The sequence below is a fragment of the Haliaeetus leucocephalus genome, unplaced genomic scaffold (genome assembly GCF_000737465.1).
Source record: "Haliaeetus leucocephalus isolate CR32 unplaced genomic scaffold, Haliaeetus_leucocephalus-4.0 Scaffold840, whole genome shotgun sequence".
In the NCBI taxonomy this organism is placed as follows: Eukaryota; Metazoa; Chordata; class Aves; order Accipitriformes; family Accipitridae; genus Haliaeetus; species Haliaeetus leucocephalus.
Genome location: NW_010973276.1, coordinates 2,341,011 through 2,358,284, shown reverse-complemented (window position 1 = coordinate 2,358,284; position 17,274 = coordinate 2,341,011). Strand labels below are relative to the sequence as shown.

Sequence of the window (17,274 nt, the reverse complement as noted above, 5' to 3'; positions counted from 1 at the left end):
CATTGTCTCGCCCTCCAGTTTAATTTTATATTAACAGCTATAACATATGGTGGAAATTCTTTTCGTCCTAAGACTTTGCTGTACATCTTTCTGTTAATTTAGAAATGGCAGTTTCAGTTTTAATGACCATTGTGGCACTAAGAAATGTGTGAAACAGAAGAAATAGTTGCTATTTTTATGTGGTCTGCAATAACCAGATTTCCATACCCTGAATCCTGGCTCTTCTGCTTAGTACATGTTATATAGAGAGCCCAAATGCCATCATTAATAAGGCCACTATGCAAGGAATACTGGCATTTCTTGGCACACTAACTGTGATTAAGAAATACAGTTTCTTCATTTTTCTCCAAGTTAAAACTTAGAAAGGAGTGAAGTGGAAAAAATCAGTATTTGACAGAGGAGAAAGAACAAACTAGACAGTGAAATAAAATAATTTCAAACTTCAGAAAGGTATTTTAATTGCAAAGGAAAATTATTCACATTTTTCTCATTTTGATATATTAGCAATAATCTCTGAAGAAGGCTCTGACTGATAGCAAGGTAGGCTTGAGGAAGGAAGAACAAATAAAAAGAGATTTTTATTAAAATTAATAAGGACAATTTTATTACAGGGAACATGAGTATGAATCACCTACCTTACAAACATAGCCTTAGTTAAATTGGACATGAAACAAATGTAAATTATAGAATTGTAATAAAAATGCTGGAGTGTTTTCTTAGAGGCAATCTAATCCAGTGCTGTGACCCAAGCTGTAACTACACTACTTGTGACACATACTTGTCCCATCTAGACTGATGGAGACTCCACCTGCAATCTCTTCCATTGTTGAATTGTCATTACAGTTAGGGAGTTTCCTAATGCTTAATTGAACTTGTGTTACTGTAATTTAAGCCTTTTAATTTTTTTTTCAGCTTTTGTAGGCACAGAGAACAGCTGTTGTAGGCACAGGGAACAGTTTATTTCCTTCCTCTTAAGTGCAGTCTTTTTCACGTGTGAAGGCTGTGACCACAATTCCTCTTCATCATCTCTGCACTAAATAATCCCAGTCCTTTCAAACTTTCTCTGTAGGCCATATGCTCTGGATGTCTGACCATTCTTCTGCTCTTTGGGATTTCCTCCAACTTGTCCACATCTCTCTTGAGCTGCTGGTACTTTAGATGAAGCCTTACTAGTGTGAAATGGTTTGGACAGATGCCTGTGTCTTCTATGCAGTACTCCTGTTAAGTGTCTCAGTATCATCTTTGCTTTCTCTGCAGCTGTGTGATATGGTTGACTCATGCTGGGCTTGTAAATGAAATAACAACTTATGCTTAAATTCTGTTTGCGGTATTTCACATGCAGACCCAAAGAAATCTGGCATTTAGTGCTACTCTTGGTAAACTCATGTCTCATTTTCTTATTCAAGAATTTAATGCAAGTAGCCTTTTATGGAGGGAAGTGTTTAAATGCTGCCCATCAGTGAGGAAGAGTGGTTGGGAGCTGAATAGATCCCTTAGTGGTTGTCCTGAATTTCTGAATCTCTAATGTCTCAGAAGACTCATTATTAATATCCAAAAATAGGTAGGTTTTAAATACAGCTATTCGGTACTGTTTTAAAATTCAACCTCCCTGAAAACTGGTGCAGTAAAATGAGGAAAATAATAAATGAAGAAAAGTCTGCTACAATATTCTGCTCAATACTGTAAAAATATAAAGTTAACAAGGTGGATTTATATAATCATACAAATTATTACAAGGTCCACTTTATAAAGTGTTTCTCAGGGTTTGTAATGTTAAATTGACAAAATTCCCAATAGCTTGGCCAAGATCTGAGGATATTAAAATCAGTTCTTGAGAATTAGTTACAAAAATGGTAGTTTTTCTGATCAGTGTATGCTGCAAGATCGGCAGTGTTTTCTTCTTCTTGTAAAAGGGAGAAGGACCGCTTGGCAATGCGATTGCAATGCTGAAAGTGGTCAGCACAGAGGTAGGGCTGATACTTGGATACAAAAACAAAATATATCTTTCATCAGAACTGTCTCTACCTTCATATTTACCCCATATTTTACACAAAGTTTTATTTAAAACTCTTGGAAAGAAAAAGTGTCATAAGCTGGTTTTCTATTAGACTATAAAGAAATAGTTTGAGTTTCTACATTTGTGTTTCAATAATTTTCTATAATTTCCCAAGTATATGGGTTGAAATCCTAATCCTGCAAATCTCCGTGTTTGAGGGCTATTCATTGATAACAAGAAAGAATTCCAGTAACTGACACAGAACATGCAGACTTTTGTTTTTTATTCTAGGAGCATTGCCTTGTTACTCAAAGATGTCCTTTGTTCCAAGGCAGACATCTAAAATGTCCTTTTTTTTTTCTCTTTTGTGTTTAAAGACCTCAGCTTTAATTTTAGTAAAATCACTAAATAATTTAGTGATTTAGTAAAGTCCCACGTGGAGTCACAGCCCTATATCATAATTTTAAAACTCCGATAGTTAAAAAATGAGAATGGACCAGTTAAAGAGGTTAAAGCCCTCTCATCTTTAAATTAAATATATTTCCCTCCTTTACATTAAATAGTATGGACACTTCACGCTTGTATTTTAAGGGTAATTACAATGTAAAGTCCAGTCCTCAGTACATACAGAAAATTGGATGCATTGACCTCAGGATCACACTGCTGTCCCAGTGGAGGGCCCCTGTGCACAAACAGGCAAACAGGATGTTAACTCCCTGTCCACGACTCCTACAGGAGATGGGTGCGGTGATCTGCCAGGGTTTGTGTCTGATTCATTAGACTCCCTGAAATGTTCATTCAGCGCTGATTGAAGCATGTTGTCAAACCTGCCATCAGACTTCCCGGGGGAGGATAAGGATGTTCACATCACCAAAGCCTGATGGAAACGTGAAGCATGGGGATAGTAGCTGCAGCTGCATCACAAGGTGGGGAAGCGTCATACCTTGTACTTGCAGGTGCTGAGGCAGGGATGAGCTCCCTGTGGCCGGGCCACCAACACTCTGCTTCAGCATTTTTCTGCTAGAGTAATAATCAGCCTACCCCAACCTGACTTCAAACAATTCCATTTCAGGAGCTACTCTTCACAAATGAGGATGCTTTTCCTCTGTGACAAAGCAGAACTGATCAAAAAATTGAAATGAGTGCATCTTGGCTTTTTCATTTCCTGTTGATAAAAGTCTTGATTTGTTACAGGAAACACTTTAGGAGTAAAATGAATTATAAGATTTCATGGCTTTTTAGAGTACCAGAACATCAAACTATCTAGGAAAACTTATAAGTATTAGCCTAGTTTAATTTCATTTGCATATCTCAGTCCAAATCCATCATATGGTAAGGTTAAGAATATTTTTACATTGAGAGTTTAAAATACATATAATAAATACAGTAAAATGAAATGTATGAATAGGTAAGGGGGTGGAAAGCAGGGATTACTGTGACTGGCAAGAATTTGTCTATATTACTTATTTTTTCGTATGATCTATAATTCTGTGGCAGCTGTAAGCTTCATTCAAAAACAAAATGTTGCTGTGATGTTTTACAGACACAGAACAGAACTGCTTAAAAGCTAAACAGGAAGCACCACTTGGAGAGCTGCATTTGGAATTGATCACCGCATTTCAAGAAGCTCATGGATGGGCTGGGGAAAGTCCTGATGAGAGCAATCAGACATCTTGAAAATACTGCTTATGAGGGTAGTTTGAAAGGATTTGATATGTTCAGTCTTGAGAAGAGAAGGCAGAGAGGAGACATGGTAACAAATGTGTGAAAGGCTGAAGCACAGAGAAGAAGTAAGCTGCTGTTGACAGGACAAAAAGCCATGGGCTTAAACTGCAACTGGGGAGATACAGGGCGGACATCAGGAAACATTTCCCATTGGTATGGCGTGTTCAGCAGGAGACTGGATTGCCTTCTGAAGTTGTGGAATCTCTGTTAATGGAGGGCTTCAGCAATGCAGTAGGCAAGTATCTGTTGGGCCTGACTGGGACTTAGCTGATCTCATGGTGCAGGATTAGGTGGTTTTCATAGTCCATTTGATATTTTCTATATTCTGTTGAAAGCACTTTCCATACCCATGGCAGGGAGAAAGCAGAAGGACCTGTAGGAAGGAAAAAGATTTAAAAAAAAAAAAAAAAAAAGGCAGTTTTGGGAATGTCATGTAATAGTTTGTCCACAGGGAGAGGTAGTGATGGAGGGAATGATGGAGGAATTACTCATAGATGGCAAGAAGCAGAATTTTGCCAGCTTGCTTCCATCAGCCATATTTTGTAGGTGTCATCCAGAATGAAAGGCCTGAGGCAGCTGTTTACTATAAAAGGCTAGAGCCGGGTCTTTGTATAAGTTTTAGAAAAAGGTAAGCCAATCCTGACAAAAAACCCTATTTGGTCACCCATGCTGAGTTAGCATATTATTGAGAATAAAACCCACAACTCATTACATGTTATTCACCCAAAATGACTTGCCTTTCATAAGCACATCTCTAAGTAAGGATAAGTTGTGAGAGTCTTATGAAAGAGATAACAGTGACTATTGAAAGACCTATCTGACTATCTGAAACAACAGGACACCAAAGAAAAGAGTCAAAGCAGGATTTTAAATGAGAGTTTTAAAGGAGGTGGCTTTTGAACTTTTATTATCTTTGTCTTTTACTTGAAATTCACAAATCAGTTCCAAGATCCTGTGAAGCCTTAATTAGCAGGCTTTCACAGGCATTGCAGCACTAACTACCCTTTTTCCTAAGAAGAGGAAGCCAGGTCAGTAAATCCCTGGCCTGAGAAAATGCTATAGTCTGTACTGATTTTCTCTTCAATGGTGACAGGCATTCAAAACAAACTTAAAACTGAAAGCCACTAATTGAGAACTGAAACCATGCAGCACAAATTGGAATGCCTTTTCCTCTGGGGAGAACAATTTTGCTCTCTGTGTGGTGTTGTTTTGCAGCTATAAGTGCCCACATCTTCAAAGGTGCTCTTCCCATAGTGCTTTCCTCCCCTTCCTTTCTTCATTGAAGCATTTCTTCTGTTCTTTCTAGTATCTCTTTCCTCTAATTTCCAGCCAATAATCTACTTTTAAAGGAAGAGTGAGAACTATTATACAATAAAGTCACACTGGGTGAGCAACTTGATGGGATATAAACATGAGCGACAAACAGAAAAGGATATAGATGTCTACTGTGGTTTTGTTAGTTAAGAGATGTTGCTGTTTTCTGTGAGAGGTGCAATCTTCCTATGCTCAATATGACTCACCTGTTTTTCCCTCTGTTCCTTGCAGCCAGATGGCATAAACCAGTAAAGGCCAAATAATTCATCATTCCACAGATTTGTGATGGAGTGGCCCCCAGATGAAACCAGGATGGTTGAAAATCTTTTCATGCTGCTACAGGTAAGACAGTTTCTTCATTTGTAATATTGTAGAGTTGAGTTTATGAATGCTGCAGTGGAATGTCAAGTGCTAATAAAGTCCTGGTCTTGACAGTCTTTTCTGGAATTGCTTTATAAACCCTTGACTTTATGCTAAAAAACACAGCAGTGTTTCTTTAAAAAGAACATCACCACAAGCAGCCTACAGATAAACCATGAAGAACAGTTAATTGCCCTTCAACTAAAATAACTCCACCAGCAACCAATCAACAGAAGAACTGAGAGCAGTGCTATCTTCAGTCATCCAAAGCCAACTGACTGTTTGGAGGACTACACCAGCATCACCACCTTCATTAGATTATTGGTTCACAACTAGACAGCATCAGCCCAGCCTTTCACAGGCAATAGTGACCATATTACGCGTATTGTGCTCATTCCTCCATTCTTCCAGATTGTTGTCATATGGTTGTTGATTGTGCATGACAAACACATTAAAAAAACATTTCTTAGGCTTGATTATCCAGTCTAACCAGGCTTGGTGCAGTGGCCAGTTGAATGACATGAAAAGATGCAGCTCAGGTGACAGGATGGGAAGAATGACAGAAATTCTAATGAGTAACCTTATAAATCCCCAGGAGACAGCTGCACTGACTGTCTCACGCTGGGACACCCTTCTCAGGTACTTGTGAAATCAGCTGTTATTTAAAGTAAGCCCAAGCCACATAATTTGTGATGTTATTTGTATTATTTTCATTTTTTTGATCCAAGCTATCAGCCAGTTTGCAGATTAATGGGTTGCCTGTGTTAGAAGACAGTTACATGATGATGCTAGGCATTGCCTTGATGAAGTCCTGTTTATTCACAAAGCATGACAAAGTCTTCTTTCCTAGAGTGTTGGATTCAGTAAACCACAGATTTTTGTGCAGTGCTTTGACCAAAGCCAGAATTTTGGGAAAAAAAAAAAAGAAAAAAAAAGCACTCTCAGAGTTTTCTCTTGTATCAGCAGTCTCAAAATGCATTTTCCTTTTTCTCCGTGTCCCTAGTATGCGCATGTGTTTTTTTTTTTTCTCTCACACAAACACAAAGCTTCAGATTTCAAATGCCCTTTTTGCACTTTCTCTGTCAGTCCAGAGGGAAGCCATGTGGATAATGTGCAATGTACAGAAGCTTTGCCATGTGCCTGTCATTTGAGTAATAGTTGCTGTTGTTTCAGTTCTCTAATGCTAGAGGGGTATTTGTTTACTTTTGTGCTTGTTTTAAGGAACAGTTATAGTTACCCACCAATTTCTATGAAATTCCATGAAATAGATCTTCATTTCAGCTTAGCAGGACATTCACATCAGTAATGTGAATACTGATTTTACCTAAACATCTCCAGTGAAACATTTTGAGGATGCATCATTCTTTTCAGGGCCTTCATGTTTCCTTGTTCTGAAAAATTATCTTTTTGCCTTGTTTATCAAGGACATAAGCTTGCTGCCTAGGTCTGTTTTGGTACATTTTATCTTTGTATTTTATTTCCTCATGTGAAAATGTGCATTTTGAATCATAGGATACCATGTATAGCACATGGTGATATCTGAAAGCCTTAATTTTAAAAACAATTACATCCTAAGTGCATCTGTCAAGCGAGTGGAAAACCTCTAGATCAAGTAGGACTGACAAAATAGATGAAGATGTAATTGCTTCTGGTTTAGTCTCCTATTTTCTTCATGAGGTTTAAAGCCTTTCCTAGCACTACTTGGTGTGGTTCTCTGCATCCCACTGGCTTGCTCCAATGGACTGAATAAATCATTTTACCTTTGTATACAGTTTCTTGGTGTTACAATGACAGGTTTTACCTCTGCTGTCATGAGGCCAATGTGCTCAGTGTATGTAAAGTATGAGAAGCTGTTTATTATGATCATTAAAAAAATTCTGCAGGCAAAGCGCTAAGAACTGCTAATTGGGCAAAATGCAGAAACACATAACGTCACCAGAGACTAAAGCTTTTAGCTGTACTGTCCTGTACAAATATAATGGACTAAGTTCTGCAAAAAATGAATTACAACTGATAAATAGGAATATGAAAACATGTATTCCTCATGCCACCTGTGCCAGTCTTCAACACCACACAATGTTCTTGTTTTTTAGTATTAAATGTCGATACAATCTCAGTAGGGGGATATTAGAATAATGGATCAGGTTCCCTCCTCAGTGTCATCCAAGCATAGACTTTTTATTCTTTTATGTACTTTAGAGCACTGTCATAAATTGTACGTCTGCAGAAGTTTAAAACACTTCTTGAGACCCAATATGAGAAAGTATTACTGCTATTCTGCAGGTATGTGAACACTGACCTCACTGAAATTAAGTTACTTGCTCAGGATCACACAAAAAATCAATAGAGCTGAGAAAAAAAATCGGATTTCTTTAATGTCAAGTAATATTTTGACTACCATGCTTCCTCTCTCATTATTACTACTAATAAGTATTTATGTCTGGTATAGTGTGAAGCACGGTTAGGTCATAGAAGTTGCTGGCTGTGTGTATAATCTATCACATAAAGTCATTTCCACTGAGAAAGATAAACATTGAAATAAAGGGGAAAAAACCAGGATAAAATGGGCCAAAAAAGGCAGTCAGCTGACAAAAATGTTTTATGACTTTTCATCTGTGAGAAGGTCAAAACTGGTCTGATCTAAAAACCAACCAATCCAACAACAAACAAACTATGAAAAAGCAACTAAACAAGTAAGAAATTTCATGGTTGCTTATTGGCAAGCATATTAAATTCCACGTATAACCATCACAGACCAACCCTCTTGCATGACTCAGTGCAAGATTTGACTACAGCCAGTGGGACTGGCTTGCTTTGTTCAATTAGTGGCTTCCTGAACAATGAGGGAAAAAAAATAGCGAGAACTATTATGAATAAGTCCTTATTAAAATATGGATTTAATTGCTTTAATTGCTTAAACAATGAATTGTCAAGTGCTTAGTGCAGACTGTAATGCAGGAGAACTGGAGAAATCAAATTAACAGGTAAATAGTTCCCCTTTTCCTGTATCCTCACATTCCCACACAAGTCACTAGAACTTCAGATGCTGTCTCCAAACCAGAATAGGAGCAGGAGCTCTTAATCCTATACCCATTAGGACAATAATGACAGAAGAAAGTGTAGTGGAGTTTACATGACTCTTCTGTGTAGTTCTAGATCTCTCAGACTAAGCTGCCTATGTGTCCATCTTGTGACAGAGCTGATAAAATCGTAGGAGCCACTGATATTTGTAGACTGGCATGCTTCTTAATCCCCTAAACAGCACAGGAAAATGGTGTGATCTCTTATCCTAATGGAACTTTAAGAGACCTCAGTAACACAGCCTGCACAGTGAACCAGGGACAGGGCAGAACTCTGCTGTCCAGTTTCAAACTGGTAATTGCTCGCCTGGAGTTTTAAGCGCTGGTTAGAGAACTGTAAAAAACAGTTTTGATCTTAAAAACCAGCTGTTTTTCATAAAGAGAGACCAGGAAGCCCTCGTCACTGAAAGACAAGAAATAAAATCTACTGCAAGAAGAATATACAGAGAATCTGGAACAAATTATATTAGTAAAGTCCATTTGGATGGGGTTTCTAATGATTGAATCATTTAAAATGAGATGGGAATCAGCATTTGGAGAAGAGTGGAAAAAGTTATCTAGCATTTGCTAGAGGCAGGCTGCCTAGGCCAGCTCTTCTCTATGAATGGTTTCTCAGCTGATCTTGCCTGCATTTTCTGTCAGGCTAAAGCAGAGCTTCTTCCCAGTGGCGAAGACAAAGAAACTGTCCCCAAATTCTATTCATTTTTTATTGAGCTTGTGGGGAGATCCAGAATGACTTTTTGCAGAAGTGGGGCTGGGTATACCAGTCGCAACAGTTCTGTGAAATACAAGGAGAGGAAGGGCAGGGATCAGGTGGAAATATGCTGGTGGAAAAAGGTTCAGCTGTCCCTGCATGACAAGGCACATCCTATAGGTATTCTATAGCATAGATGAACTGAGCAGCTGATCACTGGACCTCTGGGCATTTGGGATATTTTCCTCAACACCTGGCCAAAATGGTACGTGTGGTAGTCCTGTAAAAGCACTTTCACATTCCGGCCATAGTGTCTTGCTCTTAATTAAAGTTAAAACCAAGTATGTTGCACCTGAAATGCCAAAGGTAACATTCTCCACAAACCTGGCACTGGAAAATACTTTGTCTTGCAAATAAGCCTCAGTTTCTCTTAAGGCTCTGAGTCTCAGAAGCAAAGCTAGTGTCTGCCTCCCTGACACTGCCTGCCAACACAGCAGCTGGGACATAGCCTCTCTGGGCTGGACTGAATCCACCAGGTCATTTCAGAGGCAGCTAATAGGTAAAAATAGGTGCCTGTAGATGATAAGGCATTGCATCTTACTACCAATTCCCTGAGAAAGCCAACATCCCTCTATCTTTCCTCTCAAAAGGATGCTTTATTATAATTACACATCACTTTATTAGGCAGCTGAAGCAAAGAGCATATTTGATGCTAATGAAGTGCTGCTGTGGTTGAGTCTGTCACTATTTTTGGACCTGCACATCTCCAGCACTTTTGATTGGGTGACTGGGGCTTTGGATGTCTCTAGCTTCTTCTGTGGGGGATGCTCAGTGAAAAGCAATGACTCAGCTAGCCAGGACTGCAGAACTGTTTACATGCTCAGAATGAGAAAAGCTGCAGGACAGCGAGAACACACACAAAAGCTCTTTATGTGGTGGAAGTATTTTTCAGGTAGTGGTCAGTATTATCTAGATTGAAAAATCCTTCTGAATATTCACTTTTTTTCTGTGTTGGTCATCTGCACAGTCCTTGTTTTTCCTCATTTCCATCCCCCACCCCAGAGCATTTCAGAAAAAGCCAGATTTCACAGAACTCAAGGAAAATATTTCAAAGGTTAAGAGAGACAAATCACAGCTGTCCACCGGCTGCCTCTCCCTATGAAAGACAAGGGTTTTGCCATCTCCATTTTCTGCAGCAAAGCCCGAGGAGCTGCTCAGCACTGTGAAGGCATCATTTGCTGTTAAAATTTTACTTAACAGGTAGCACCCCCAGAAGCAGGCCTGCTCCCACGCCCCTTTGTGCCGAGACCAACATTCATCTGGTCCCACAGTGACTCAGTTCAGGGATCTAAACCAGCATGAAAATATTCATTCCTCCCTCTCTCTCCCCACCTTGCAGGGCTGTGTTATTGGTCACCACCTAGTCAGACAAGTGACAGGACTGGGGTGAGGGAGGCAACGGCAGCACCTGAGACCATTTCTCCATACCAGGACCTATGAAGACAACTGAACTGTATTACCAAATCACCTCCTGACAGCATACTGGGAGACAAAAGCCTCCCCATTCAGTAAACAAGGTTAATGGTTCCATGTATCATTTCAGGTCTTCTGATACACAAATGAGCAACACATTAGAGTAATCAATAATTATAGAAAATACCATTGTATCTAAAGGCCTAGTTATTCCTAGACTAGGCCATAGGGCTATTTTGTAACTACAACTTCCCCATTCCCAGAGGGAAAGGGAACGACTGAAGCACTAGTACCTCTTAAGTGTTCTCTCAGACCACAACCGTGTGACTGAATCTCAGCTTGCAGACTTTGCGATACCACATGTTGCTATGAGCTATATTGATCAAGAGGTCTACTTGTTCTTTTTGGACTTTTCCCATTTAAATGTTCCCACATATAATTTTTCCTTTAAGTGAGCTTTCTAAGCATATTGGGTTAAGATCTTTCTTTGGTAGTATCAGTAAACTTATCTTAGTACTAGCAGTGAGATGCGTGCAACACATTTGTATCTTTTTAGAGCTGATTTATGCAAACAGGCCAGTCCCATCACTGCAGTAAAATCTCACATCAACTTCAGAAACCTGACTATACCCATTAACCACCAAACCACATACAATAGAAGACGTAACTGATCACCGATGTAGTTCCAATAACACTGAAACATAAAGAACATCTTCCTGGAGCACGAGAGTGCAGAAGGTATCATGGAGCAACATGAGACACGCACCCCACCAGGAGTTCTGCATTTGGATGAAGCTTGTTCACTGGCTCCCTCTACTGAACCACACTAATATTTAACATGTTAATTATCAAGAGGAAGATGGTGGAAGAGTAATGAGTGCTACATACTTCCATCCTTTAACACCAGCCAGCATCAGTTATAAAGATGACCATAGTCCCTTCGTGTGTGAATCCACCGAGCCAGGTATTCCAAGTTTTTTCATGGGCTCTGGAGCATTTGAAGCCCAATTCCTCCTTCCCCATGAACGTGACATGTTACAGGCTTCTGCCTCAGCAAGGGTTGCTTTATTCCCTTTTCTATCCCCTTTTCCTGAAGCTTGTATGAATTTGATGAAATCTCTACTCCCCGTCAAGTTTGACCCCATTGGCTACTTTCAGCTAAGAATTAATAGGAAGACAGATGGTGCTGTTATATAAGCCTCATTTCCTGCCCAAGTCTGGCCAAGAAAGAGCTCAAATGTGCCAGATTTGTTAATACGTACATCCTCAGTTTTTTTTAAGAGCAGAGCTATTACTACCCAAGCATCCTCTTCCAGATATCTGGTAACTGACCTCAACAGATAAAAGAAACCAGACAGGACTAACTTTCTCAACTCACTTTCTGCTAGTTTTTGAGATAAGAAAAATTGTTGAGCCTCTGGAAGCCTCCCAGGATAGAAAAATACTTGCCTTTCGCAGAAACGGCTTCTGCTTCAACTCATTTGTGAGCCTACAGAATTAAGAATCATGCTTTTGCTTTTCGATCTAAGCAGGTACTCTTCCTGACTAAAAGCATTACATCCCACATGGATAAACAAGGAACAGGAAAAAAATATAGCATTTCGGAAGGGACATATATTCCAAATTTTGTTATAGTTCCAGGGATGATTAAGTTACCCTGCAAAACTCTGGAGTATTCCAGTGTTTCCACTTCAAAATGCAAGACAGCTCCTGAAATGCCTCTAAAAAATTGCTATATTTGCTGAGATTTATGTGGTGATTGAGGGATCAAAGCTGTTTGTCAGAAAAACCATCTCAACAAAGCTGTACACAAGCTTTAAAATGCTAATGAGTTATGTAGCAGTGGTTTGTTGCTAGGACCTGGCTCTTCACAAAAGATACCATAAGCACTGCTTTCAGCACAGTAAGGGTGCAGAGAAATATGTCAGCACAGACATTGGGCTGGATTTTATTCTGCAGCATGTCCTGATGGGTAGTCAATCCAGTATTTATATCCACTATTCCCAAAAGACAACCTGTTGTTTTTTGTTTGGTGTCCCCACGCCCTCCAACTCATTCATAGTTAAGAAAGCTGAATTCCTGTTTATACTAGTTAAAAAAAACCCAACAACCACAAACCTGAAACAAACCAATCAAAACCCCTACACCCAAAACCTTATACACTCAAAATTCTAGTCATCTATGTACATATAGCCCCTCAGAATTCCATGCCACAAGCAGTTTTCCTATTAGTCAAATAACACTCATTGCAAGATTTGTGCAACACGTGCCACTATGGATTGCAATGAAGACACCAGAAATCCTTGCTTTTTTCCCTTCAAATTTAATATGGTGCTTTCAGAACAGTTAGAACACCAATTTGTGAGGATAGACCCCATTTGAGAGACAGAATGTAGAACGCAGGTACCCACGGAGCTGAGGCACCTTCTTGATTCGTGCAAGGATCTGTGAATCCACTGCCTTCTGGTCTGACTTACGTTGCTCTGTTATCTCATATTTCTAGAAAGTAAAAAGAATAATGTTAAAATCCCGCAGACTGACTTCAGACTCTTCTGTGGAGATGAGAAAATTCAGGGCAAACCCTGAGTTCTGGCATTTTCAAGAAATCTTTTCTCCATTTGTTCTAAATATGGGAAGGGTGGTAGGAGACCGGAGGTGGCAGAGAGAACTGAAGCCACTGTTTGGCTTATGTTGCAGGTATCAGAGCCAGCAGCACGCTGTTGGCAGTATGAAAACAGTAAAGGTGTTTCTCAGTGAAAAAAAGACCTTTAACTGGAATAATCATTGCTGCTGTTCTGCTAAGGTAGAAGCAGAAAAGAATCCCCAAATTTAAAAGGGGGTTCTCTCAATGCTGCTGTATTAACTCATTTTAATGGTGTTACCTCACTTTATTGAGGACCACTTAAAATTCAATTGTCCATTTGTGTCATGGTATTTACCCCCTTCCAGCCTGGATTTAAGTAACAAGGGCATATAGAAAGAATGAACAATCATGTTCCTTACTTCTTTTTCAGTGTCAAAGATCTCGCCTTCCTGATGCTTGGGCTTACGCAGCCTCTTCTTCTTAAAGTACGCATCAGTGAGATGCTTGGGAATTTTCACTCCAGAGATGTCAACCTTTGTAGATGTAGCAATAACAAATTTCTGATGGGCCCTACGCAGAGGGACACGATTGATAACCAAGGGTCCTAAAGGCAGATGCAAGACAGAAGAGACAACAAGGTTAGCTTTCCTGGCAACAACCACTGCTTTTAAGTGGAATTTTTGTAATGTATGAGATGATGAGTTTCTGCAGTTAAAATCTGAACAATCAACAAGCCCTTCCCCATAGCCTCTAAAAAGCCAAAAAATGCTTCCCGATCTCTTCCAGGTAGTCAGATATTGAAGCATAATTATCTCCCCTCCTCCGCCCTGGAAAGTTGCAAAATGTGATTCCACATAGTTACATGAACTCAGGATGCACCAAACCATCTGCATGCAGATCTGTAGCGCTACTGACCCCGGAGACAAACTTGAACTTAAAAACTCCCAAATCCACAACCCTCCCCAAAACAAACAAACAAAAAATATCATCACACATGTATAAGTTTTTTACCTGTAACAAGCAAAAGGCCAGTAGCAAGCTGCTTCAAGAAGATGACACGCTGAAAAGAGATGAGATGTGACGTCAGTCCTCAGGTCCCAGCACTCTGAAATACTGCAACCCAATGGGGACCATGCCCACATGCAGCCTGTGTTACTGGTATAAGCATTGACAAAGCATCCCGGCACAGGCGCAACTTGCAAGTAACTGCCACACAAGCCAAGCTACCAACAATTCTCAGAGTACAGCTTTACCAGTTACCTCATCTACGACAGATCAGACTCTCCCCATGCTTCATCATTCAAGGCTGAGCAGAGCCAATTAGTACGTTTTTTTATATTTTGTCTATTTTACAGGACAGTGAGACAGCCATCCTGTCACCCAAATTCTTTGTACAAGTTAAAGGCAGGAACTAGATAAAAACCAGAAGAGCACCACAACATATCACCTGGTCAGAGCCATCCCCCAGTTGCATTTTATTCTTTGCAGTCAAGTTTTCCTTCTCTGAACAGCATTCTTTTAAGTAATGTGACATCAAAGCCAAAGAATTCAATAAAATAAAGGCTGTCAGTTAAGACCTGTTAGTAAACATCATTAAGACGAAGAACACATCTTAATATAACACTTTTCCTTCTGCATTGCAGCAAGACTCCCTTAATTTTGTCTAAGCAACTGGACTAGCCTGTTTTCTTCCAGCTCTATAGAAGAATTAGTTTAAAGACTGTTTCCCCTAAAGGCAGGACGAGAGAAAGCATCTAGACAGAATTCACAGAAAAGCAGATGCGCAGATTTGCATCTTGTGGCTGATCAATGTCCCGTGAAATCAGCTGGTAAATTCAGGATACTTCTGCTCAGTCAAAATGGTTTCAGCACAGAAATGCTGCAAAGCCCTTGTGAGAGTCAAGAGGAAGAAGCTCCCCATTACCTTGCCTCTGTGACGACCGGTCAGAAGGATCAGAACAGTTCCTGGAGTAATAGAGGCCCGCAGCCTCCTCTTGTGCTGGCAAAAGGGCTTTTTGCCGTGACTCAAAAGCTTGCGAGGAACATCTTCAGTGGGGTAGTATCTGGGCTGGTAGTAGAAAAAGAGGAGCAAAAATGTTGTACCACCCTGTATTCCACAGGACAGAAAGCTTTCACAAACAGTTTAGAATCTTCCTTTTGTAAGAGATACTATTTCCCTAAAGATGACCCTTCCGAAAGATTTTTTTTGTGCTGTAACCAGCACTTCAGGAACACACCGAGTATTTTCTGTACCATCATGCAACAGCGAAAGCTGACACCAGCTCTGTATTTCTCCACATGCTTCCAATCCAGCACAGCAACGCAAATGGCAGAGGAGAACCCACTCTTGCCTACTAATCGTTCTCTAAATTACTGGTATCTCCCCCAAGAACAACAATCACTGGGCCCGTATCTCAAGGAGATAACTGCCAACAGTTCCATGAAGCATGGCACAGGCTGAGGCTGCTACGTTGTGCCAGCCAAGAGACGCATCATCTGGTCAAAAGTTACACATAACAGCCTTGAACTGTGAGCGTCCCAGTTCTTTTTCTTACCATTTTGCGGATTTTAACCACACGGCTGCCTCCATTCTTGTCTCCACCCACGGGCTTGGTAATGGTTGCGCGTGGCTTTTCTTTCTTTTTCTTTTCTATCTGTAGGCAAAGAAAAGGGGGAACACGACATTTCAAACTCAAGTCACCATGAAAAGCATGATTATTTGAACGCAGCAGTTGTGGTCCTACCTTTGTTTCTGGAGCAGTGTACTTGCGCTTGTACAGTGCTTTTCTAGCATACATGGCTGACCGGGAATATCTCCCGATACCCCGGGCCAGGACAGGGTTACGGCTGGCATGATGCTTCTTAATCTTCTTTTTCTTCTCACCTACTTCCTTCTGGCTTGCCTTCTGCTCAGCTGGCTTCTTCTCAGCCATCTTTTTCTTGCCCGGCTTTTTCTCACCAGCTGCCTTCTCGCCTGGCTTTTTCTCACTGGCCGCCTTCTCGCCCGCCATCTGTGGCTCCAAATAAAAAAGAAACAATGACTTATTACAGGGTGTGCAGAGGAGCGTCTAAGTTGCAGAAACAAAATAAAACAACCAGAACTTGATCCTTTACGCCATCCTAACAGTTGTCAGCCACCTCTTACAGACTCTGCAGTCAAAAGCCGTTCTGTTTGCTGCACCCCCATCACTTACGCAAAACACTTCTCCACGCTAGTTCCAACAGCTCCAAGTCCACCGAACGCATCCAAGCCCTCCTCACTAGGAAGCCCAAGAAAACGCAAACACCCGCCGAGGCTGGGGTTGCCCCTCTGTCCCTGTGGGTGGTTACAGCCACTCCCTGCTCGGGACTCACCCCCCGGCTCCGCTGGAGCTGCCGGGCCCTGCCACACCGCGGGGCCACAGCGGCCTTCCCCGGGCTACCGCTACCTCCAGCTCCGGCCCCAGCCGAGTCCGCCTCCCGGGGAGGCTCCGGCCCGGCCGGTCACGGCCCAGCCCGGCCTCCCCAACCCGCCGCGGCCTGGCCTCTCCGGAGACGGCTACACCTCCCGCTCCACCCCCATATTGGCCCCCAGGCCTCATCGCCGTCTCCCCGAGGGCGCCGGGCCAGGCCCGTGAGCCCAGCGCAGCCACCCGAGGGCAGATGGTGGCGGATGACGCCCGCCCGGTCCCAGCCCTGCCCGCCGCAGCTCCGCCATTCTTACCTTCCGGGGAGGGAAAGGGACCTACATCCGGGTACAAGTCGCCTAAAGGGAGGGCAGCGTCTGACGTCACCGCGCCGCCCGCGGAGCACGCTGGGACTTGTAGTCCAGGCGAGTCCGGCGCGGCCTGGGGCAGTCCCGGGTCACCCCGCGAGGGGGACGGCGGGAGGGCAGACCGGACACCCGCATCGCGGCTCTGAGGGGGGCTGTGTCGTGACCAGCGGCTCCGGGAGCGCGGCTCGTGCTCCTGCCGCTGCCTGACTCTCCCTCCCTCCCTCCAGCTCGGGGCACGGCCGAGGTAAGACCCCGCGCCGACCCGCCCGGCCCGGCCCGGCCCGGCTCGGCTTC

The 17,274-nt window shown here is 41.9% G+C and overlaps 1 protein-coding gene across 1 annotated transcript; it reads right to left on the bottom strand.

Annotated features, from left to right (window-relative positions):
* Positions 1–12,942: 12,942 nt before the first annotated feature.
* Positions 12,943–16,956, bottom strand: RPL6 (ribosomal protein L6). The gene is made up of 7 exons (XM_010582105.1): positions 16,930–16,956; positions 15,971–16,237; positions 15,782–15,880; positions 15,151–15,294; positions 14,238–14,286; positions 13,646–13,830; positions 12,943–13,141 (listed from the first exon to the last, which is right to left on the bottom strand). The coding sequence occupies exons 2-7, from the start codon at positions 16,235–16,237 to the stop codon at positions 12,989–12,991; spliced, it is 897 nt and encodes a 298-aa protein (XP_010580407.1). The 5' UTR covers positions 16,930–16,956; the 3' UTR covers positions 12,943–12,988.
* Positions 16,957–17,274: the final 318 nt, after the last annotated feature.

Excerpts from the sequence above, each read along its gene's own strand:
- RPL6 (XM_010582105.1), bottom strand. The coding sequence starts at position 16,237 with ATGGCGGGCGAGAAGGCGGCCAGTGAGAAAAAGCCAGGCGAGAAGGCA. Across the intron at positions 15,881-15,970 it reads ACACTGCTCCAGAAACAAAG|ATAGAAAAGAAAAAGAAAGA; the intron begins GTAGGACCACAA and ends CTTTGCCTACAG. Across the intron at positions 13,142-13,645 it reads TCTTTGACACTGAAAAAGAA|AAATATGAGATAACAGAGCA; the intron begins GTAAGGAACATG and ends TTTACTTTCTAG.